At 37.5% G+C, this 24,932-nt stretch overlaps 1 protein-coding gene across 2 annotated transcripts; it reads left to right on the forward strand.

Moving 5' to 3' along the window:
• Positions 1–1,710: 1,710 nt before the first annotated feature.
• LOC107781369 (phosphoglucomutase, cytoplasmic-like) lies at positions 1,711–22,698 on the forward strand. 2 transcript variants are annotated; one of them, XM_075222878.1, is made up of 19 exons: positions 1,711–1,861; positions 2,008–2,107; positions 4,959–5,040; positions 5,167–5,222; positions 5,489–5,602; positions 5,703–5,765; positions 6,645–6,764; positions 6,863–6,963; positions 7,356–7,415; positions 7,523–7,622; positions 7,864–8,021; positions 8,115–8,210; positions 14,130–14,193; positions 14,357–14,438; positions 14,543–14,718; positions 14,816–14,892; positions 21,719–21,851; positions 22,164–22,280; positions 22,353–22,698. In XM_075222878.1, exons 2-19 carry the CDS (start codon positions 2,027–2,029, stop codon positions 22,422–22,424), a joined length of 1,752 nt encoding a protein of 583 aa, XP_075078979.1. In that variant the 5' UTR covers positions 1,711–1,861; positions 2,008–2,026; the 3' UTR covers positions 22,425–22,698. The 2 variants fall into 2 exon arrangements, with proteins under 2 accessions (XP_075078979.1, XP_075078978.1); XM_075222877.1 differs by lacking the exons at positions 21,719–21,851; positions 22,164–22,280; positions 22,353–22,698 and adding an exon at positions 20,778–21,228.
• Positions 22,699–24,932: the final 2,234 nt, after the last annotated feature.

A 24,932-nucleotide genomic window follows, 5' to 3' on the forward strand; every position in this document is an offset into this window, starting at 1 on the left:
TGAATATTGGTATATTACAAAATATATACAACATCAACTGTTACTATACAAAAATTATACAAAATAAACTGTCACTATACAAAATTAGACTGTCAATATACAAAAAATATACAAAACAGACTGTTACTATACAATTTATTTACAAATAGAGTGTCACTATAAAAAATATATACAAAAATAGAATTTCATTATACAAAAAATATACTAAATAGACTGTCATTATACAAAATATGTACAAAATAGACTATCACTATATAAAAATATACTGTCACTATACAATTTATATACAGTTAGCTCTCACTATACAAAATATATACAAAATAGACTGTCACTATACAAAGTAGACTGTTACTATACAAAAAATATACAAAATAGACTGTCACTATACAAAATAGACTGTTACTATACAAAAGATATACAAAATAGACTGTCACTACAAATAGACTGTTACTATACAAAAAATATACAAAATAGATTGTCACTATGCAAAAAATATACAAAAATAGTCTGTTATTATACAAAAATAGACTGTTATTATACAAAAAATATACAAAAATAGACATTTTGTATATGACATGTATTACATATTTCATTCAATTGTTAGCTAATACTTATCAGATCCAGAAGTACATTTAAAAAGGCAAAAACGGGTTGCTCTACCGCACCAAGTAGGGGTCGAACCTGCGACCTTCAACTTAGGAAATAGGTGTTTTATCCACTGAGCTACAAGCGCTTGTGTTGTCATGCTTATTCCTTTCGGCTACTATATGCAATACGTTTGGGTCGAAGGATCATTTTTTGTAAGTAGGACAAAACATGGGCTATTAAAATTTTGAGGGGCTATAGAGGGTAGTTTTTTCGGAGGTCATTTAATTGATCCAAACTTGAAGAGGTCCCTAGATCATTTTTTTTCTCCTTTCTGTCTCGGAAAATGATATTGTTTTGGTATATATTTTACCGAAAGAGAATTTGAAAATGCCTATAATGTAATTTATATCCCTCGTTAGTAAGATAAGGTCCCATCGGAAGAGGCGGATCTAGCACTTCTAGTACATGAGTGCATTACTAAAAGAAGAGGAAAAATATATTAAGTGAGAAATGATCCCTATTCCTCTTTGTAAATAATTAAACCTTCAACCAAGACACCATTTTAACCTTTTTGAGTTTGAGTGACAACACTTAATATTATACCAACAACAACAATAACAATCCGGTAAAATCATACAAGTGCGGTTTGGGGAGTGTAGTGAGTACGTAGACCTTACGCCTACCCCGAGGTAATAGAGAGACTGTTTCCGAAAGACCATCGGCTTAAGAAAACGAAAAGAGACAATATATCAGTACCACCAACAAAAAGCATATAAATAATAACAGTAACATAAGAACCAGAAAATAGATGAAAAACAATAACAATAACAAGTAAATAAGGTCTAGTACTATAAAAAATAGAAGAATATTATGAACACAACATTAACCACTAGCAGTATAGGACAAAACCCTATCATAATAACCTCATACGAAGTAGAAAAATACTCAACTACCTCCTAAACTACAACTCTATTGCTTGATCTCCACGCCTCCTTCTTATTAAGAGCCATGTCCTAACAAATCTGAAGGCACAATCTCCAAGACTCGCTTCGCATATCTTATCATCCAAACACCGTACCCCGCAAAGTTAAAAAGAGCAAAAACCGGAGATCTAAGAAGCCCACCGACTAATCCTCATGACCTCATCTAACGTCTTTCATTTTTTCCCTCTTACTAGTAATAATTGGACAGTGTCATTTCCTTTTTTCCAAACTCGAAACAAACAGAAGCACACACGTCCTCCTCTCATTTTCCCTCCCATCTTTAGCTTTACGTAAGCATTACTCTCTCTCACTCTTCTCCGGGTCATTTTTTATTGAGTTACGCATAATCTCGATTCCTTTTTATGCTTCTGAATTCTCTGTTTTATTTTTTGCTGATTAGTTCTAAACAATAGCTGATTGATTGATTTACATACAGTAAGAAGAAAACGTAAGAAATGGTGGCGTTCAGGGTTACTCGCGTCGGAACGACGCCGTTTGATGGCCAGAAACCTGGAACATCTGGTCTCCGGAAGAAGGTAATTGAATAAAAATAAATAGAAACAAAGCAATGCAACTCACGTTTTTAAGATTTCGTTCTTATGCCGCATTCCTGTAGGATTCACGTTGATCTCCTTCTCTTTTTGCTAAATCAGTGACATTGTTTTTGCTCAATTTTTTGTTCCAAAGATTTTCAGTACAGGTGCTGAATTCGATCTGTTGTATTGAATGCCTTTTGTTTCATTGCTTATATTTCTGACATTACTGATCTTTCTGCAAATCTTATGACTGTCGATCAGCAGCAATAAATCTAAGGGATATGTGTACATTAGCTAATGGGATCTGTATATGTGGAATGATGTGAACTCTGTGGATGAATCTGATAATTTTGTTGTTTGATGTAAAATTGTTTAATTTTTTAAGTTTCTTTGTTTTTTCAGCAGAGTTTATGTACTGTACATGCTAATACAATTGACATACGTTTCATCTGTTTGATACCACTGAAGTAATTATTTTAAAGCTTCATGCTTGCCCTTTTTTTTTGTGTGTGTGTGTGTGTTTGTATATGATTATCTAAGCTGTTTAAATTTGAATACCGACTCTCTCTTCATGCTTTCTATATTGCGAATCAATCAGTATATGATTTTTAACCAGTTTATGATTTTTTCAGCAGAGTTTATGTACTGTACATGCTAATACGATTGACATACGTTTCATCTAGTTGATACCACTGAATATAACTTAATTATCTTAAAGCTTCATGCTTGCTTTTTGTGTGTGTGTGGGAGGGTAATAATATGTACGCAGATCTTACCCCTACCCCGATAGGGCAGAGAGGCTATTTCCGATAGACCCTCGGCTCAGAGAAGAAAAAAAAGAAAGAGAAAGAGAAAAACAATTCATTAGTAACTCCGGTAGAAACCGTAATAGTAACAGAAGCATAACAACCAAAAGATAAATGACATACAATAACAGTAACCAGTAACTAAGGCCCGAGGCTAAGATAAACAACAAGGATAGTGTGGATTCAACATGAACTGCAAGCCATCTAAGATCAACCCTAATCCAACCCCGCCTTACCCTCGGTTATAAAGTAAGGAAAGCTCTACTACCCCCTAACCTACAACCCTAATGCTTGACCTCCAAACTTTCCTGTCAAGGGCCATGTCCTCGAAAATCTGCAATCGTACCTGATCACCTCTCCCCAATACTTCTTAGGCCTCCCTCTACCTCTTCTCGTACCCACCACGGCCAACCGCTCACACCTCCTCACCGGAGCATCAAGGCTTCTCCTCCGCACGTGCCTGAACCATCTGAGCCTCGCTTCCCGCATCTTGTTATCCACAGGGGCCACGCCCACCTTCTTTCGAATATCTTCATTCCTAATCATGTCTATCCTAGTGTGCTCGCACATCCACCTCAGCATCCTCATCTCTGCTACCTTCATCCTCTGGATATGAGAGTTCTTAACCGGCTAACACTCTGCCCCATACAGCATGGCCGGTCTAACCACAGCTCTATAAAACTTACCTTTGAGTATTGGTGGCACTTTCTTGTCACACAAGACTCCAGATGCAAGCCTCTATTTCATCCAGCCCGCCCCTATACGGTGAGTGACGTCCTCGTCGATCTCCGCCCCCCTTGATCATCGACCCAAGATACTTGAAGCTATCTCTCTTGGGGATGACCTGTGATCCAAGTCTCACGTCCCTGCCTACTTCCCTCGACTCAGCGCTAAACTTGCACTCCAGGTACTCTGTCTTAGACCTGCTCAATTTGAAACCCTTAGACTCGAGGGTCTGTCTCCAAACCTCCAATCTCTCGTTAACACCGACCTTCGTCTCATCAATTAGAACTATGTCATCAGCAAATAACATACACCATGGCACATCCCCTTGAGTATGGTGTGTCAATGCATCATCACCAAGGCAAATAAGAACGGACTAAGTGCAGAACCTTGGTGTAATGCCATAACAACCGAGAAATGCTCCGAGTTGCCTCCACAGTCCGAACCTTAGTCTTAGCTCCATCATAAATGCCCTTGATCGCTCTTATGTAGGCTACCGACACGCCCTTTGCCTCAAGACATCTCCAGAGCACCTCCCTAGGGACCTTGTCATACACGCCCTTTGCCTCAAGACATCTCCAGAGCACCTCCCTAGGGACCTTGTCATACGCTTTCTCCAAGTCAATAAACACCATGTGCAGATCCTTCTTCTTATCCCTGTGCTGTTCCACCAACCTCCAAATAAGGTGGATAGCTTCCGTAGTTGAGCGACCCGGCATGAACCCAAACTGATTGTTGGATATAGACGTCGTCTTCCTCACCCTCACCTCCACCACCCTCTAACTTAATTATTTTAAAGCTTCATGCTTGCCCTTTTGTGTGTGTGTGTGTGTTTGTATATGATTATCTAAGCTGTTTAAATTTGAATACCGACTCTCTCTTCATGCTTTCTATATTGTGAATCAATCAGTATATGATTTTTAACCAATTTCAAAGTTTTTACTAGTTACAAGCAATAATCAAGATTCAAGTAGGCTTCTTGGCCGTTTCAAATATATGATTGGTAAAAAAATATTTGGAGACAGACATAAAGTATGCTTCTAGTCTAGCCTCTTCTTCTTTAGATTCCTTTTTCACAAAATTAGTATTGTTTGTGCTCGTGTCAACACAAAGAAATGAATATATTTACGTATTAAATATTAAAAGTGATCTAGATAAAATGGTCAAAATTCTGTTTTATCTTGTTAACTTCTCATGATTATGTCCTAACTTGTACAGAATTAACAATTGTGTGACATAAGCGCTTAGCGACTATCATTTCTCTTGTATTCAAATTGCTTTGAATTGTTGAGTCTAACATGAAGCTGCATGAACTGTTTCAGGTGAAGGTGTTCACACAACCTCATTACTTGCAAAACTTTGTTCAGGCAACATTCAATGCTCTTGGATCTGACAAAGTCAAAGGTACGAAATTCGATATCCTAATCTTTTTCATGAATTTCTTTAAAGGTTTATATGGCATGGGAGATTAGATACATGCTACTCTTGTTAGTCCCCTTCTTGGTAATTTCATTTTTTTCATCTCTAAAGGTGCCACACTTGTTATTTCTGGTGATGGCCGCTACTTCTCCAAGGATGCTATCCAGGTAAAGTTTTATCAAAAAATTTTCAAAGGAATTCTTTGGTTTTAACTGTTATATCTTCTTCATAATTAATATACTGAATTTTTTTATAATTTCCTCTCCTTATAGTACATTCTGAAACTGAAACACAGTTTCTCATTTCATGTTTTTTTTATGGAGACCCCATATTTCACTAGCACAATAATTAAATTTGGAGTACTGATGAGTGTAGGGTGGTTTTTGTGAAGAGCTGTTGACAGCTTAACATGTCTATATCTGCTTCGTTACAGGTCATTACAAAAATGGCTGCAGCAAATGGAGTAAGACGTGTTTGGGTCGGTCAACATGGACTTATGTCCACTCCTGCTGTATCAGCTGTTGTTCGCGATAGAGTCGGGGCTGATGTAAGCTCTCTGCCGCTAAAAGCTACATCGGATTTTTGTCTTAATTGTATGTATCCCTTACATCATTCCACGATCTGTTAATGCCTGATCCTGAACACAGGGGTCTAAAGCTAATGGGGCATTTATATTGACAGCAAGTCACAACCCAGGTGGCCCTCATGAGGTAGCTACCAGCAATATTTTCTTTATTGATATTTCTTCGATTCTAAAGTATTTGTACTTCATCTTTGTTTTCACATTATCAAATGAAAAAAGGTGTCGATCGAAGGATCTGACTAGCTTCATGGTCTTTCTAGGAGCCCATATTATAGACAATTGTAAAGGATGTTTTGCATTCTCGTTTCACTTTGAAGCTTGTGGCATCAAATTTTGCTCCTGCTATAACTTGCTTGTAGTCCCTTTTTTCTTTTTTTCTTTTGGGGTATAATAATCATTGCATGTAATTCTCGTTTTGTCAGAATTCAAAGTGCCGTTGTTAATTACAGAAAACTCATTTTCGGTCAGCCTTTATACGTTTTATTATTTTGCTTCAGAGGTCTTCACATGGATATGCTTTAATATATTTTTAACATGGATTTTGAGTCACTGAGTGTCTTTCTCTATTGGTGAAAACTATTGCCGATTGAGTCTAATCGTTAAATCAGTCTCTGCAGTCTTAAATAGCTTTATAGTTCGAGTAATTTCCAATCCTTATGTTACAGTGTTTTATCTTTCAAAGAGGAAGTTGTATCTTCTCTTTTTGCTTCTTTGGAGACCCATTTGTCTTTCATGCCAGGGACAAAGTGTTTTGTGGGGGGTGGGGGTGGGAGGAAGGAATCACACAAAGTGTTGTTTCAACTGTAAGTGGATGCATGCAACTTGATACATGCTATCTAAACATGTTTATTCTGAAGGGGGAAAGAGAGAAACGTGGGAAGATGCAGCACGATTGTTTGCAAATTAATTGTAAAATCTCCTATTGCAGTTTCTTGAATAACTTGATGGATAACTATTACCAGCTTTGACTGATGGTTCAAGGTTCTTTCCATGTTTTCACTTATAGGATTTTGGAGTTAAGTACAACATGGAAAATGGTGGACCTGCGCCAGAAGGTGTTACTAATAAGATCTATGAGAACACTACGACAATAAAGGAGTATTTGATTGCAGAGGGCCTGCCTGATGTAGAACCTACTCTTTAACTATTATATTTAAATGTGCATTTAAGTACTTATTTTGATTGATCAAGGTACTCTTCTGACAATGCCCTATTTGAATTGAGGCGGACATCTCTAAAACTGGCGTTTCAAGCTTTGAGGGCCCAGATGGGAAATTTGATGTTGATGTCTTCGATTCAACTATTGATTATGTGAAACTGATGAAGTATGAATTAAACCCCCCGCCCTCTCTATTATTTTTTCTTTTGGGCATATCATTCAATATGTGTCTGTCTTCTTTTAGTTCGGATGTATGTCAAATATGTTCATGTCAAGTTCAAACGATAATTTAGAGCAGCCATTATACCGATGTTGCTGAATGTGTAGTTCCCTTCCATAGTATTAAGGGTGCATGATGGAACTACGGGTTGATGCGTGCATCTTCAATTTTTTAATTATACGGGAAGCAGTTGTTTTGTGATTGCCAGAACTCACCTTATCATCATTATCATTTATTTGATAGAGTAATATCTTATTCTTGTAAAATTGCCAGTGATCCAGGTATTCTTAATGGTTGCACTTCTGATTCAAAACTTGATCTGTCGCTTCTATTTCCAGGTCAATATTTGACTTCCCATCAATCCAGAAGTTGCTTTCTTCTCCAAAATTTGGTTTCTGGTATGCATGTAGAGACCTTGCGATGCAATGTTGCAGCATATCATCTCATAAGTTACCTATTCCTGTTAAATGTATCTGCTGGGTACTAACATCTTTATATACCATAGTTATGATGCACTTCATGGTGTTGCTGGATATTATGCTAAACGCATCTTCGTGGAGGAGCTTGGTGGAAAAGAAAGCTCTCTACTGAACTGTGTTCCTAAGGTCATTTCCTTTTCCCTGCATTGTGATTCTTCTTCTCAATGATATGTTGTCTCTATGTTTTCCTCTTAACAACTATTTCTACCATCAATCCTTATATTCTAGATGTACCGGGGATCACCATAATGGGTGTGGGTTTGATTCTCACTGGATCCTTTTCCTCCCCCTTTCCCAATGTAATAGGAAGAGATTTAAAGAAAAAAGTTATATTTCTGACATTTTTCTGTATAACTAATTGAATCAGGAGGACTTTGGTGGAGGACATCCAGATCCTAATCTGACCTATGCAAAGGAGTTAGTTGCACGAATGGGATTGTCTAAATCACATTCTGAACCCAATCCACCAGAATTTGGGGCAGCTGCTGATGGAGATGCAGACCGTAACATGATTCTTGGGAAAAGGTAACTTCCTTTTGTTTTTATTTGTTGAACTTAACTCCTTGCTTGGAATTTTATCTTTTAAAATTTTTGTTTTCCCTTGTTCTTTTCGGTCAGATTCTTCGTCACTCCGTCTGATTCTGTTGCTATCATAGCTGCCAATGCTGTTGAAGCCATACCTTATTTTTCTGGAGGTTTAAAAGGAGTTGCCAGGTTTATCATCTTACGGATCTTAACTTTCTATTACAACGATGTCATCATCATTGCCATCATTTTTGTTGCTATTGTTATTGAAGATTTCAAGAAGAATGAAGCTTCTTGTATTTTTGTGTATCTTTACATTTCAATGAGCATTAGTACTTATACAGAGGTTCCTATGGCTAATTTAGGAAGGAAATCAATTACAGCTATTATACAAATCAATTAGAATATCCTATAATAAAATCAAATCTCTTAAAATTAAGTTTCCTACAATGAAGCTAGTCAACAATCAAATCTTCTAAAATTAAGTTTCCTACAATCAAGCTAGTCAGCACTCCCCTCAAGTTGGTGCAAAGATGTCACACACGCCCAACATGCAAATCAAAGTATGGAAGGTTCGTCTGTTAAGACCTTTTGTAAACACACTAGCTAGCTGTTTCTCTATGATACATGAAGCAAAGTTAATCTTTTATTTTATGAAGTGTTGATCAATTTCAACATGTTTCGTTTGGTCATGTTAAACAGGATTATGAGCTATGCTGATTGCAGCCATGTTATCACAATACAAGGAAAGTTTTCCTTTTTCAGACAATTTCAACCCGTCTAGTAGCTTTTGTAACCACAAAAGTTCACAAACACCTTGGGCCATAGCTCTATATTTTGCCTCGGCACTTGATCTAGCAACTACACTTTGCTTCTTGCTTCTCCAAGTAACCATTCCCTTCTACGAGTGTATAGTAACTGGATGTAGATCTTCTATCATCTAGAGATCCAGCCCAATCTGCATCTGTATAAGCTTCTACCCAGAGGTGACCATGTTTGGAGTAAGAATACCTTTTCCTGGAGCAGACTTTAGATACCGCAAAATGTGAAAGACAACTTGCATATGAAAATCTTTAGGATCATGCATAAACTAACTTACCAAGCTATCTGAGTAAACTATATCTGGCCTAGTGTGGGAGAGATAAGTGAGTCTTCTAACCAACCTCTGATATCTCTCCTTATCTACACACTCCAACTCTTATTTGTAACTTGTGATTGCTTTCAAAGGCGATTCTGTTGGTTTGCATCCTGTCATACCGGTTTCTTTCAAGAGATCCAAATCATACTTTCTTTGAGAAATAAAAATTCCCTTTTTCAATCTGGCAACCTCAACTCCCAAGAAGACTGCAATTTTTCGAGATCCTTGATCTCGAATTACTGCACCAACAACTTCTTCAATCGAACAATCTCCTTTTTGTCATCTCCTATCATTACTATATTATCAACATAAACTATGAGCAGAGTGACTTTACCGCTTTGATGTCTTATGAAAAGAGTATGATCGACATTGATTTGTTGGTAACCAAAGGAGATCATTGCTTTGCAGAATCTATCAAACCAAGCTCTAGGGGATTGCTTCAATCCGTACAAGGCTTTCTTCAGTTTGCACACCCTTCCTTGACTCTATTCAGTATCAAATCCAGGAGGAATCTCCATTTTTTTTTTTGGTAAGGTCCAGGAGGAATCTCCATATACACTTCTTCTTCCAAGTCTCCATGAAGAAAGCATTCTTCACATCAAACCGTGGTAAGTCCCAATCAAGATTGGTTGCACAAGATAAAAGAATTAAATAATGTTCATTTTAGCAACGGGGGCAAATGTTTCTTAATAGTACACACCATTAGTTTAAGTGAATCTCTTAGCCATCAATCTTGCTTTGAATCTTTCAATCGAGCCATCAGTTTTGTGTTTCATAGTGAAGACCCATTTGTAGACAACTAACTTCTTATCGGGGGTTGATGTGACAAGCCCCCAAGTGCCATTTATTGACAATGCCTTCATTCTTCAATCATAGCTTACTTACATTTAGGATCTGCAAAACCTTTCCTCCAATTCTGGGGAATAGACACAGAAGAAATAGACAAGGTAAAGGCTGTAAAGGACAATGACAAAGAATTATAGGAGAAAAAACTGGATAAAGGGTGTTTAGTGGTGTAAGATCCGATTCTTTTTTTTTGTGAGCAATAGGAAAATTTAACTCATTAGGAAATGTAGATTACTCACCAGTAAAAGAGGGATCGGCAGAAGAGGATTCAGCTTCAGTAGATTGTATGATGACTTCTTCCCCTCTATTTCTACTTGTGTAAGTTATCAAATTCCGTCTTCCTTCTTATAGCTCTCCCTAAAGAGGTGATAGTGTAACACTGAAATAGGGCTCAGATTCTCGAAAAATAACATCCATTCTGACAAAGGATCTCCTAGAGGGAGGATGATAGCGTATGTACCCTTTCTGTGTTGGAGAATACCCGATAAAGACACATTTAAGAGCTCTAGGATCAAACGTCCCAAAGTTTCTAGCGTGAACAAAGTGGACACCCTAACACCTTGGAGGAACAACATAGTCATTTTTACCCTTTCAGTCTTCCAGAAGACTCTGAAAATTGAGGGTTTTAAGTGGCATTCTCTTGATAAGATTTTGGTGGATTCATTTCATGGTCAGCATGAAAGATCTTGTCACTTCTAACAAATGCCTATTCTTCTTTTCAGCAACCCCATTTTGTGCACTATTATAAGGACAACTTGTTTGGTGGATTATCCTGTAGGAGTCCAAATAAGCACCAAATTTTTTATCCTATGTATTTGTGCCATTGTCAGTTCGTAAGGTTTTTAGCTTAGTCTCAAATTGATTACAAATCATCTTATGAAACGACTAAAAGTAGGAGAGAATTTCACTTTTGGTCTTTAAAAAATATACCCAAGCCATCCTAGTGCAACAATCAATAAAAGTAATAAACCATCGACTACCAGACAAAGAAACTGTTTGAGTAGGTCACCATGCATAAGAATGACAACAACAATAACGATCCAGTAAAATCCCATTAGTGGGGTCTGGGGAGGGTAGTGTGTACCCAGATCTTACCCCTACCCCGAGGAGTAGAGAGACTGTTTCCGAAAGACCCTCGACTCAAGAAGATGAAAAGACACAATATCAGTACCACCAACAGATACCATAAGAAAAAATAACATCATGAAAACCAGAAAATAGGTGCAAAGCCAAAGCGCTAGCCAGTAAATAGACTCGGCCCTATGAAAACGAAAGAGTAGTAAGACACAACATTGCCACTAGCTGTCTCAGACAAAAACCCTACCAAACTAGCCTAACAAAGGTACGAACTAAGGAAAGACTCAACTATCTCCTAACCTACAACCCTAATACTCGACCTCCACAGCTTCCTATCAAGGGCCATGTCCTCGGAAATTTGAAGCCTTGCCATGTCCTGCTTGATCACCTCTCCCCAATACTTATTAGGCCGCCTTCTACCTCTTCTCATGCCCTTCAAAGCCAGCCGCTCACACCTTCTTACCAGAGCATCTGGGCTTCTCCTCTAAACGTGCCCGAACCATCTGAGCCTCGCTTCCCGCATCTTGTTATCAATGGGAGCCATGTCCACCTTCTCCCGAATATCATCATTTCTAATCTTATCCATCCTAGTGTGCCCACACATCCACCTCAACATCCTCATCCCTGCTAGTTTCATCTTCTAGATATGTGAGTTCTCCATACATCAGAATGAATAATCCAAAAATGAGTTGTACTTTCATTATCACTCAAATGATAAGAGTTTCTAGTATGCTTGGCAAATTCACAAGTATCACAAAACAAAAATTCAAACTCAGTTCTAGAAAACAAACTAGGATATAGTTTCTTCAAAGCAAAAAATGATGGATGCCCCAACCGTATATGCCACTGTATTATTTTTTGGTTGACATCCTTATTTCCTCCAAAAGAGGCCTGTCCAAAGTTTTGAGGTCCATCAATTAAATATAAGTCATCATGCAATCTACTACTGCTAATTATCTTCCTTGTTGGAAGATCCTGAAAAAACATAATGATCAGGGAAGAACTCAATGTTACAGTTTAGTTTTTTGGTCATGGCACTGACAGATAGTAGGTTAATAAGAAACTCAGATACATGGAGAACGAATGATAATATAATATCAGGAGTACAGACAACATAACCTATTCCAGAGACATGAGTTAGGGAGCCATTGACTATTTTGACATAATTCCCTTTGAAACTAGGAGAGTAATTTTGAAAGCCTTTAAGAGCTTGTCATGTGTCTATTCTCACCAGAATCAATAATCCAAGAATTAGAGTGAGCATTAAAGGCAATAATTGGAACTGGCAACATTATAATGGTCAAGTTTTTTTAGGAGACGACGAAGATGTTGAACTTCGTCCGTAGACAGGTTCTCCTGCATCTCTGGATGTTTCCACATTTTCTGCAATATTAGCATGACTCTGATGGACTTGCACGCTTTCCTCCACGACCTCTAGTTGGTCTACCATGTAGTTTCCACCATGCCTCTTTTGTGTGCCTTGGCTTTCCACAATAATCACAATGCATGTGATCTTTATCACAAGTGATTGCCTTTGGTTGCTCATGAGATACACTTAACCCGGATTTCTCCATTGATGCTGAATAAAGCATGGCCCCTCATCGGCTCTCTTCTTGTTGAACATTAGAGTATGTATCCTCAAGAGCAGGAAAATGAACTTTACCGAGAACTTGAACCCTAATTTGATCATATTCTTGGTTCAAACCAGCCAGAAAATTATACTCTTTCCTTTTCAACCAATTACTGAAAGATAACTGCACCATCTGTACACTTTGCTTGGAGGTTCTGATAGTAGTCAATCTCCTGCCATAACCCACTTAACTCGGAATAATAATTAGTGATAGTCAACTTACCTTGGTTAGTTGCATGGATTTTATTTCGAATCTCAAAGATCTGGTTCCCTTGCGAGAGTAAGTGCGCCAAGCGGAATTCTAGATCTTTGCAGCTGTATCAAGCAATAAATATTGCTTATAGATTTAAGGGGCATAGTGTTCAAAAGCCATGTCATAATAAGGGAATTATCAGAATCTCATTAACCATAGTTCGGGTCAGTCACAATACGTGTTTTTTTTTTTTACAGTAATATAACCAAGCAACTTTCTAGACTTAATAAAAAGTTGAGAAGATCTTGACCAAGCAAGATATGTACCAGCCCCATCCAATTTAACAACACTAATTTGAGACAAAGAATTATTATCTATTTTTGTATCACCCATAGTTTGAACAAGTAATAATCTTTACTGATAAAAAAATCGAATAGGCATATTCAGAAATACAGAAATAACCTTCCAGAGATAGAATCTGCCTGATTTCGTCGGAAAAAGGCACTGGAAAAATTCTGTCGGGTCGGAATCTCCAGAACATTGGATGGGAAGGGTCGGAATTTGCTTGCGACCCGAGATCTGGAAAACTTTTCCCGGAAAAATTCGTCGGAAAGCTATAGATCTCGTCGGAAAGCTATAGATCTCGTCGGAAAAGTAGTTGTCACGCCGGAACTCAGAAGAAGTTTGTGTTGCGGATAGCACCAAGGGAGAGAAAACTCGACCTCTTTGATAAAACGGAACCCTAGTGCTGCGAGAAAGATAACTCACCTCAAAAATGTAGTAATGACTCTGATACCTTGAAAATTTCAAGAAGAAAAATGAAGCTTCTTGTATTTCTATGTATCTTTACATTCCAATGAGCAGTAATACTTATACGGAGGTTCCTATGGCTAATTTAGGAAAGGAAATCAATTATAGCTATTATACAAATCAATTAGAATAAAATCACCCAGAATAGAATCAAATCTTCTACAATCAAGGTTGTCAACAATCAAATCTCTTAAAAATGAGTTTCCTATAATCAAGATAGTCAACCGTTATTATTTTTATTATTGTTCTTATTTCTTATTATTGTTGTTATTTCTATTTATGTTTTCAAAGTGGCTGTTGCTTGGCTGTAAATAGTGCTTAGCAAAAGTATCGTATATGAGCACAACTGTTTTATCTTTTGGGGAACTCATTAACTATCTGGTTTGATTTCATGTAATCATAACCTTTCTGCAGGAGTATGCCCACATCGGCTGCTCTGGATGTTGTAGCTAAAAGTCTGAACCTGAAATTTTATGAGGTACTATATTACTGAGATAACATTCATTTCATTTTCTTTCTTCTGTTTTAGGGTAGGGTGATTTGGTGTTTGGGGGGGGGGGGTGGTACTGATGGATGCAGAAGTTCTTAGTGTTCTCTTTTTCTGTCTTTACCTGCATGCTTAAAATGTTTTGCTTATTTAGGTACCCACTGGTTGGAAATTTTTTGGTAACTTGATGGATGCTGGAATGTGTTCAATTTGTGGAGAAGAAAGTTTTGGAACTGGTTAGCTTTTTTGAGTTTCAAACATTTAACTGATAGGGCTAAGCTACATAATATTCTAATCAGACACATAAAAGTACTTAATATCTTTCGTTATGTCTTCACAGGCTCAGACCATATTCGAGAGAAAGATGGGGTATGGGCAGTTTTGGCTTGGCTCTCTATTCTTGCCAATAAGAATAAGGATAACCTTGGGGGAGAAAAGCTTGTGAGTGTTGAAGACATAGTTCGCCAACACTGGGCAACCTATGGACGGCACTATTACACTCGATATGATTATGAGGTATCTGTAGAATCATGCTTCTTATTCAACGTTAAACGAGTTCTTCTGTATATGTTTATCATGACTCCTGTTACTCTGTTGGTATTATTTATTCCAGAATGTCGATGCGGCTGGAGCAAAGGAGCTAATGGCTCATTTGGTCAAGCTGCAATCCTCCCTCGATGAAGTGAACAAGTATGCTACTCTTTTTATGTCAATTTCTCTCTGGAAGATGAAACATTTCTCAAACTCGGCATTGATATTTGCTGTTTGTAGCATGTTTCACATGTTTTATTTCTTTTATTTTTGAGGTATTCTGCTTTGGTTTACCATCTCTTACATGACGCAAATCCAGGTATAACCAGCTTAAGCATTGGTTAGTAGGTCTTCTTTGCATGGTATTACAACATAGTTTAAACTAGTACTATAAGTCAATGACATGTTTTAGCATTAAGCAGTTACTTATGGAATCTCAGAACTATGGTTCTGCAAGAGAGAGAACGGACAACAACAATGAAGACCACTAGTGAAATAGTTTCCGTTTCAACTTTTATTATTGTTCTCTGACTCAGTTATTACTTCTACAGTGTATCCTGTAAGTAGGCTGAATGGAGAACCAAATTATGTCAATTCTATTAGGTAGGCTGAAAGGAGAGCAAATCAGGTCATTAGTCAGTAATTCTTGTCGCTTTCTTATCATGATTCCTTCCAAGAGAATGAAAGCCTTCTTTAGAAGGAGAGTGAATATGAAAATAAGAGGATCGTAGATACCAGAATCGACATCTTCTGGATGTGTTTCATGAATTCGTATAGTGTCTAAAGTTTGAAATCTTCTTTAAAGCCAAAGCCTTGTTATTTGGCTGCAGTCTAAAACTTGCAGCAACTTTTACCAATTCTGAATCACCTGGTTCTTCATTGTGGTGATGGAATCAAATCTGTGTATTCAAAATATCTTCCATCTCTCTTGTCAAAATGGGCGTTTATAAAGAATGATTCTTTCAAATTCATGGTGCATATACCACAAAAGAAGAATTTCTGGTCCCGTGTGTGACAGTTGCTTAGTTTCTTGTTTCTAGCGGGGAAAAAGATTCTAGCGAAGTAAGCATCTTTGTTAAGTTTTGTCCTGGTTTTTTCTTTCCCTTTTTGAGGTCTCTTCTTTAATGGTCCCTTTCTAAGGTATCAGGGTCTTTGCGTTCTTTATTGAACTTCCTTGTATGTGTTGATTGGTTAGTGAGCTTGGCACACTCTGGTGGTTTTTCCGCTGTCTTTTACATTGCTCCTTTGGTGAATGGTAAAGAGCTGGGTTTTATTCTTTAATTTAATACCTCGTTGTGTCAGCTGATTTACATGTAAAATTAGTTTAGTTTGTGATAATTAAATGTCTTAAAGGAAACCTAGAGAAACATTATGTTATCTAAGTTTCTCCGACATGGCAGTTTAGGTGCCGCACCCGTGCCAACACGACACTAGTATGGGTGTGGGATCCATACCGGATTTTGTCAAACAATTTTGGGTACTTTGACCACGACAGACGAAACAATTCGAGACGAGATACAATTTGATTCCGGAAATCAAAACCAGAACTCGGGTACATTTGAAGAAAATAACACCTTATCTAGGAAATCAATCATTTAATTATCTACAACTTGAGAATAAAAAAAGAAATCCAGCTATACGTAAATATTCTACAAATTTTTTCATAATTTAAAGGTATTTTTATATTTTTATATTTTTTAAATTATTTTTAGCTGAATTCCCGGACACGTATCCGTATCCCCGAATCTTAGAATTTACATCTCGAAGGATCCGACCTCTAGATCCGCATCCGTGTCGGACACCCGCACCCATGTTCAAGCAACTTAGCATGTTATAACATTGGATGCCTCCTTTTATGATTAGAAGAATGTGGCATCCTAATTTGGTAAATTCTAGTTATCAGAGATATCACTGCTCGAGGTTGATACCTATGCATATTTCCTTTGTTCTTGCACATTTATTATTAACCATATTACTTGTCAAATAACTCCTCAAAACAGGTCGAAACAAATTTCTGCTGCGCTTTTGTGTCTTGTGGATTTTCGTTTGTTTTGATCGGTTTAGTATAATGAAGTGGTCCTTTGTGCAATAATTTGCTATATGATAGGAGGAAAATTGTCTTAAATGACATTTTAAATGTCTGCTGTTAGTTAGTTAGTTGTTATGTAAATAAGCATAGCCCTACATGGAATAGGAGTAGTGTAGGTATTGTGTATTGATATAAATAGGGTACTTGTATCATAGTGAAAGTACATCAATAATATAATTTTTCGGTGTATTATTTCTCACATGGTATCAAAGCGTGAGTGAGACACATTAGAAAAAAAGTTGGACAGTTGCCGTGCATCAAATTCCGGCAACTTTCTAGGCTGATTTACGTCAGATTAGTCTCTGTAGGTGTTGTGCGAAAGCCAACACCACCACATGGTCCCTAAGTCTTCCGCGACCAAACCCAAGAAACGATCTCCGGCAACCGACCCTTCACGGCCCTCACGCGCGCATCAGAAGTCAGTAATTTCGTCGAGATCTACTCCACGCATCGGCGTATGTGGCCTTTTTTCGGCCAGATTTCGAATTTTTTCTTTTAGACAGCTTGTTCGCAAGGCTTTTCCGAGCCTACCCATCCAAGTTTCACCAAAATCTGATGACTTCTTTATTTTCCGGCAAAAAATTCCAGATTCCGAATTTATCGGCAACATTATCCAGATTTTCGCTTACTCTTCTATTATTTGCTGATATTTTGCTAGCCCTCTCTTCAATCTAACCATGTCTCTCAGACTTGTTGGTTTTGGTTCCAAAAATAGTGGAGTTTGGAAATTCAACCTTGATGATTACTTCTGAACCCCTACTTGGGAGTTCAAATTATTTATCTTGGGTTTCGTCTGTGGAGTTGTGGTGTAAAGGTCAAGGTGTTCAAGATCACTTAACCATAAAGGCTAGTGAGGGAGATGAAAAATGCCGAAGCACAGTGGGGAAAGATCGATGCTAAGTTATGTAGTATCTTGTAGTGATCTATTGATTCTAAGTTGATGTTTTTGTTCGTCAATTCCAGGCATGTTATTTAGTTTTGGAAAAGGCTCGTACTTTATACAGTAATGACATATCTCGTTTCTATGATGTGATATCGGGAATGACAAGCTTGAAGAAACAAGAATTGAATGTGTCTACTTACTTGGGACAAGTACAAGCAGTCATGGAACAATTTGAGAAGTTGATGCCAGTCTCTGCTAGTATTGAAAAGCAACAAGAGCAACGCCAAAAGATGTTTCTAGTTCTTACACTCGTTGGACTTCCTAATGACCTTGATTCAGTACGTGACCGGATTTTTGCTAGTCCAACTGTCCTTACAGTCGATGAACTATTCTCTCGATTACTTTCCCTTGCTGCAGCACCAAGTCACCCAGTGATCTCATCACAGACCCTTGACCCCTCTGTTCTCTTATCCCAACAGTGGAAAATCGGGCATCTCAAGCTATGGAGAATAGACGAAGAGAAGGTCGTTTTGGAATATCTAGACCCAAGTGTTCTTATTGTCATAAACTTGGACACACTCGTGAAGTGTGCTATTCTTTACATGGTCGACCGCCCAAAAATGCTTATGTTGCTCAGACCGAGACTACAAGTAACCAAGGATTTTCTTTACCTGAAGGGCAATATAATGAGTTCCTTCAGTATCAAGCAAGTAAGCAGACATCTCCACAAGTAGCCTCGGTTGCTCAGACTGATACTTCTATTTCTGGTAGTTCTTTTGCTTGTGTTTCTCAGTCTAGTACTCTTGGACCATGGGTCATGGACCCAAGCGCTTCTGATCATATCTCTGGTAGTAAATCACTTTTGTCAAATATTGTGTATTCACAGTCTCTTCCCACTGTTATTTTAGCGAATGTGTTTCAAACTAAAGCAAAAAGAGCTGGACAAGCTAATCCACTATCTTCTGTCACTCTAGATTCCGTTCTTTATGTCCCTGGCTGTGCTTTTAGTCTTACATCTGTTAGTCGTTTGACTCGTGCCCTCTATTGTGGTATATTTTTTATTGATGATTCTTTTATCATGTCGGACCGTAGTATGGGACAAATGATTGGCACAAGGCGTGAATCAGAAGACCTTTACTACCTTAACTCACTCAATCCCCCCACAACATGTCTAGTTACAGATCCTCCAAACCTAATTCACAGACGTTTAAGACATCTGAGTTTATTCAAGCTTCAAAAGATAGTGCCTAGGTTGTCTAGTTTATTTATATTAGATTGTGAGTCGTGTCAGCTTGGGAAACATACCCGAGCCTTCTTCCGCGTAGTGTTGAGAGTCATGCAGAGTCTATTTTCTCTTTAGTTCATTTTGATATATAGGGTCCTAGTAGAGTCAGTTCAACCTTGGGATTTCTTTAGTTTATTAGTTTCATTGATGATTATTCAAGATGTACTTGATTTTTCTTAATGAAAGATCGTTCTGAGTTATTTTCGATATTTAAGAATTTTTGTGCTGAACTTAAAAATCAATTTGGTTTTTCTATTCACACTTTTCGCAGTGATAATGCCTTAGAATATTTGTCCTCTCAGTTTCAGCAGTTTATAACCTCTCGTGGAATTATTCATCAGACATCTTGTCCTTATACCCCTTAGCAAAATGGGGTTGCAAAGAGAAAGAATAGGCACGTCCTTGAGACTGCTCGCACACTTCTCATTGAATCTTATATTCCGTTCCCTTTTTGCGCCGATGCAGTTCTTACAGCTTGTTATTTAATTAATCGGATGCCTTCATATCATATCCAGAATAAGATTCCGTATCCAGTATTGTTTCCCCAGTCACCCTTATACTCTCTTCCCTCTCGTGTTTTTGGGATCATATGTTTCGTTCCTAACTTAGACCCTGGGAAAGATAAGGTAGCTCCTCGTGCTCTTAAGTGCGTCTTCCTTGGTGATTCTCGTGTTCAGGAGGGATATCGTTGTTACTCACCTGATCTTCGTAGGTATATTATGTTAGCTGACATCATATTTTTTGAGTTTAAACCTTTCTTTACCTCTTCTGACCATCTTGATATATCTGAGGTCTTACCTATACCGACCTTTGAGGAGTTTGCTATAGCTCCTCCTTCACCTTCAGCCAGCCACATAAGTCTTACCCATTCCAACCGTTGAGGAGTCTAGTGTTGCTCTCTTAGATCCCCAGCCACAAGAACACCACTCTCGACTTATCATCGTCGTCCGCGCCCAGCATCATACCCAACCGATTCACGTCCTGCACCTGACCCTGCTCCTACTGCGGACTTGACTCTTCCTAGTACACCGATTTTATTTCAGAAAGGTATACATACCACACTAAATCTTAATCCCCATTATGTCGGTTTAAGTTATCATCGTCTGTCATTACCCCATTATGCTTTTATATCTTCTTTGTCCTTTGTTTCCATTCCTAAGTCTACAGGTGAAGCATTGTCTTATCCAGGATGACGACATGCTATGATCGACGAGATGTCTTCCTTACATACGAGTGGTACTAAGGAGCTTGTTCCTCTTCTTTCAGCGTAAATCTACTGTTGGTTGTCGTTGGGTTTATGTGGTCAAAGTTGGTCCAGATGGCCAGGTTGATCAACTTAAGATCCGGCTTGTTGCCAAAGTATATTCTCAGAAATTTGGGCTCGACTACAGTGATATTTGGGCTCTATCCATGTCTGATGTTCGCCATTGGCCTCTCTATTAGCTGGACATTAAGAATGTTTTTCTTCATGGTGACCTTGAGGATGAAGTTTATATGGAGCAACCACCTGATTTTGTTGCTTGGGGGAGTCTCATAGCCCTGTATGTCGCTTTTGGTGGTCACTTTATGGTCTAAAGCAGTCTCCTCAAGTCTGGTTTGGTAAGTTCAATGTAGTTATCCAGTAGTTTGGCATGACTCATAGTGAAGCTGATCACTCTGTGTTTTATCATCATTCTGCTTCAAGTCTCTGTATTTATCTGGTGGTCTATGTTGATGATATTGTTAATGCCGGCAATGATCAGGATTGTATTACTAAATTGAAGCAACATCTCTTTCAACACTTTCAGTGATGACACGCTAACGGACTCAGACGATTCACCAAGTAGAGGGGTCAAGTTTGCTAGCAAGGCTAAGACCACGGAGGGCAGCCAAATAGGGAGTGGAAGCATGGACCTGATGCTTGAGAAGCTGCTAGAATGGGTCGAGTTATGGGGAGATTCAAGCCAAGAGCAAGGAGAGGCATCCGATGGGCGTAGGATCAAGGCCATCATTGCTAGTTGTCCAAAGTACAAACAGGACAAGAAGAAAGGTGACATGTACCTTGTGACATGGGAAGGCGAACCGCTCCATAGAGCATCATGGCTAATGGACAAAGATTTCCGGTGCACCAAGGCGAGGTGTGCGAAAACTCCAGATATTTATGGATTTGGTAGGAAGAATATTTGGAAAGCCTTGGAATGTTCTAGTCATGTAGAAAATTCTAGAGGGTGTACTTATTTGTAAATATGGAAAGATTTGTGGAACAATTATTATTTACACACTAGCCCTAAGGTGACTAGTATAAATAGGGGGCATTCATTCGTAACTCTTCAAGCAAAACAATCAAGTTATCTATAATAAAAAGCTTCATTTGGCAAATTTCTCTTGTCTTTCTTATGTAACATTCTCTTAGCGATTTTGAGCCTAATATTTTAGGCTGATTTGGCATAGCAAGATCATGCACGAGTTGTGCAAGATCGTGAGAAAGTTGTCTAGTACTGCACGTGCGATTAGTTTAAGAGTAAGGACGTGACATTTGGGATGAAATTGGTCCAAACGGACAGGATACCGGTCTAAGGCCATATGGGATTCGTTATAGAGTATTTTGGGAGGAGACTTGCTTTTTCTGTTAGATATTAAGGATTCATGCAGCTGATCCTACTAGTTTGTTTTGAGGCATAGTTATGTTGTGATGGTGTGTGCTTTCATTGTTAAATATTTCTTTAACCCTCGGCTTTTTGTAATACAGGATAATAAAGGGAATACATTCAGATGTTTCAAGTGTTGTTCATGGTGATGAATTCGAGTACAAGGACCCAGTTGATAGTTCCATCTCAAAACATCAGGGTATCCGGTATCTGTTTGAAGATGGCTCACGATTGGTAAGGGACATCACTCGCCCTCCCCATAGCTTATGTACTTTAGAGAACACTTGGTATCAATGAAGGTTGTGCAGTTCTTATGCATAGAGAAGTTTGAGACTTTAGAAAGTTAAATGGATTTCTCATATATTAACAATTGTAGATGGAGGTCCCATTCGTGTGTTATAAAAGAATTATCTAACAAATAAATAAGAAATGCAACACATTTTGTAATCCCTTTATTCCTTTCTTCCGAATACGTCTCCCCCCTCCTCCCTCTTTGTACGATAATTACTTTGAAGGATTTCTGACTAACTTCTGGTGTTGTGCAAGGTTTTCCGTCTCTCTGGAACTGGCTCAGAAGGCGCTACCATCCGTGTTTATATCGAGCAGTACGAGAAGGATCCATCTAAGATCGGGAGAGATTCTCAGGAAGCACTTGCTCCATTGGTAAGTTAACGGCGTTTTCTCCCTTACCTCTTTTTTTTGGGGGTTTTTCCTGAATCAACTGTCTGGTAATAGGTGGAGGTTGCTATTAAGCTGTCAAAGATGCAGGAATTCACTGGCCGTTCTGCCCCAACTGTAATAACATAAATACATATTGCCTCATGTAATCCTTTCTGTACTTTAGAAATAAGTGGTCCTAGTGTCCTCATTCAAGGACTGCTGGAAAATGCACCATATTCAATAGTCTTTCAAAAAAGAAGATGCAATGTATCAGTTTTTTGAGTTCTGTAGTGAGTTTTTTTTTTTCAGAATAGACAAGCAGCGAATTTATCGTATTTTCGATGATAATGGTTCAAGTGAATCTCAACAATCAGTACGGGTTTTCATATTTTTCACTTCATAAATGTTTCTTCTATCGAAATGATGAACTCCTTTCTTGTTAGATTGAAGTTTTCTAAGTTTTACCAGACATGGTTTAGTCGGTCCGGCATGACACTGGATTTTGCTTATTGATGGTTCGATATAAATTTCACTTTAAAAGCACCGCACTAACTCTGTTGCTTTACTAAGAAGGTGTTTGGCTAAGCTTATAAGCTGGTCAAACTGGCTTATAAGCTGGTTAAACTGGCTTATAAGCACTTTTTGGCTTATCTACGCGTTTGGTAAATACCCAAAGCACTTATAAGCTAAAACTCGTTCATTGGCACGTGCGTCGCACGTGCATGCCAAATCATGTAATACGCTGTTTTGTAAAATAATATCAACAATATTTGAATAAAGAGTTGAGTAAAAACTATCCACGAATGAATAAAGTATAAGTTTATTATGTGAATGATCAATATGAATCATTACTTGTTTGCCGAAGTTAAAATGATTGTACATAATATGAATCTACAAAGATGAACAACCAAAGTTTAATTAGATATATTTGACTTTTTTTTTAACTTGTTTTAATTTTATGACAATCATGTAATTAAGTGTATCTCACCTGATACTTCCTTATATATGATATTCTTGTTTTATATTCCTTTCGGCCGTCCCAATTATAATTATGTTGGGTTGATGTTGTCTTCTTCAAAATGTTTGATCTTCTGGATTCTTATGTATGCGTTTATCTCTTCATCTGCAATTTCTATTACACCAACTTTTCCAACTTCATGTAGCTTCTTTGCAATTAAACATTTTGCACCTCGACAAGAGGGATTGCTCAGATGGTCAACACTCCCACCTACAATTCTGGAGTCATGGGTTTTGACTTTTGAGTTACCAAAAGAGCAACAACTCCAACAAAGGGGATTAAAGGGGAATCAAAGGGGAGTGAATAAATAAAAAAAATCTTGCACCTCGATCTTATGAAATTTTATATTAGTTTTGATTAGAAAGATAAAATCTTTATCCTTATTCAACACCAATTTGTAAAATAAATTTAGATGCTTTATGTGCCAAATTTTAATAAATAACTTGTTTTAATTTTATCACATCATAAAATAAAGTGTATATTACCTAATACTTCTTTAATATGATATTCTTATTGTGTATTCCTTTTCATCGTTCCTAATGATAATTATATTGGGCCGTCATTGTCTTCTTCAATATATATTTTTGTTCTTCTTGATTGCTATCTCCGTATTTGTCTATTCATCTTCAATTTTTATTTCACAATTTTTTTTAACTTTGTGTGTCTTCTTTGTAGTTAAACGTCTTGTAACTCGATCACCTCAATTTTTTTGTGCCTATTTTGACAAGAAATGTGAAATCTTCATCCTTACTCAACACTCATTAGCGCATAAAATCTTCCTGCTTCATGACTTCTACATGATTAAAAGTTTCTGTAGTCCATTTCTTCCTTAACAACTATGGATTTTGTTTGTATAGTCGGTTAATCGGGTTCTGCTCTAAAAAAAGTAATCTGTTGGACAATGTTCTCTGATCCTGCAAGACTTTTCGAGTAAGTGCATTAATGAATTGTAGTATTTCTCTAAAGCGCCAATGACCAATTATGAAATTTGGTGACTAAATAAACGGTAATATTATTTATATCAAGAGTCAAAAGATATTTTTTTTACATCTTGGGAAACTTCACGCCTAATGTTTATATTGTTTGAAATCATAGCCTCAATTATATGTTTCGGTTTCTCAAACAGAAATGTATAATTTTCTACAAAACGATCGATTAACGCTAGCAACTACATCTCTTATTTGGATCCAACTCCACTCAATTAGTATTGTTCGCAATAAATCATCTTCATAAAATCGTCATCCTTACATAAACATACATAAATAAACTAATAATTCATTTACTGATATATGAAAAAGTAAAAAAATAATTAAGAATATGAGTAATTTATCTTTCCTTGTAATCAAAATTTTCGATGCTACGACAAGGACGTGTTGCAATATTATTTACAAAGTCTATTTTCTTGTATTTTTTGTAAGAAAATTTCTTGGATCATCTTATTTGTTATATTTTTTATTTTCGCGTTGAATCTACAATATATATACTAAAAATAAACATAAAATAGCTTGCCTAGATTGGATAGACTCTAAAAACTACAAAATATTAAAGTAGTTGAAAAAAGTAGCTCTATATAGTCAAATGAATCATGACGTGTCAATCTTCACGTTTTTGGCCTCGTTCTTTCACATGATGATTGT

The sequence above is a fragment of the Nicotiana tabacum genome, chromosome 10 (genome assembly GCF_000715075.1).
Source record: "Nicotiana tabacum cultivar K326 chromosome 10, ASM71507v2, whole genome shotgun sequence".
NCBI lineage: Eukaryota > Viridiplantae > Streptophyta > Magnoliopsida > Solanales > Solanaceae > Nicotiana > Nicotiana tabacum.

What these genes read in the sequence shown, in the direction of transcription:
- LOC107781369 (XM_075222877.1), top strand. Translation starts at nt 2,027, where the DNA reads ATGGTGGCGTTCAGGGTTACTCGCGTCGGAACGACGCCGTTTGATGGC. An exon ending in TCTCCAAAATTTGGTTTCTG is followed by an intron (nt 7,416 to 7,522) that starts GTATGCATGTAG and finishes TATATACCATAG; the next exon opens with TTATGATGCACTTCATGGTG. An exon ending in ACACTCGATATGATTATGAG is followed by an intron (nt 14,719 to 14,815) that starts GTATCTGTAGAA and finishes TATTTATTCCAG; the next exon opens with AATGTCGATGCGGCTGGAGC.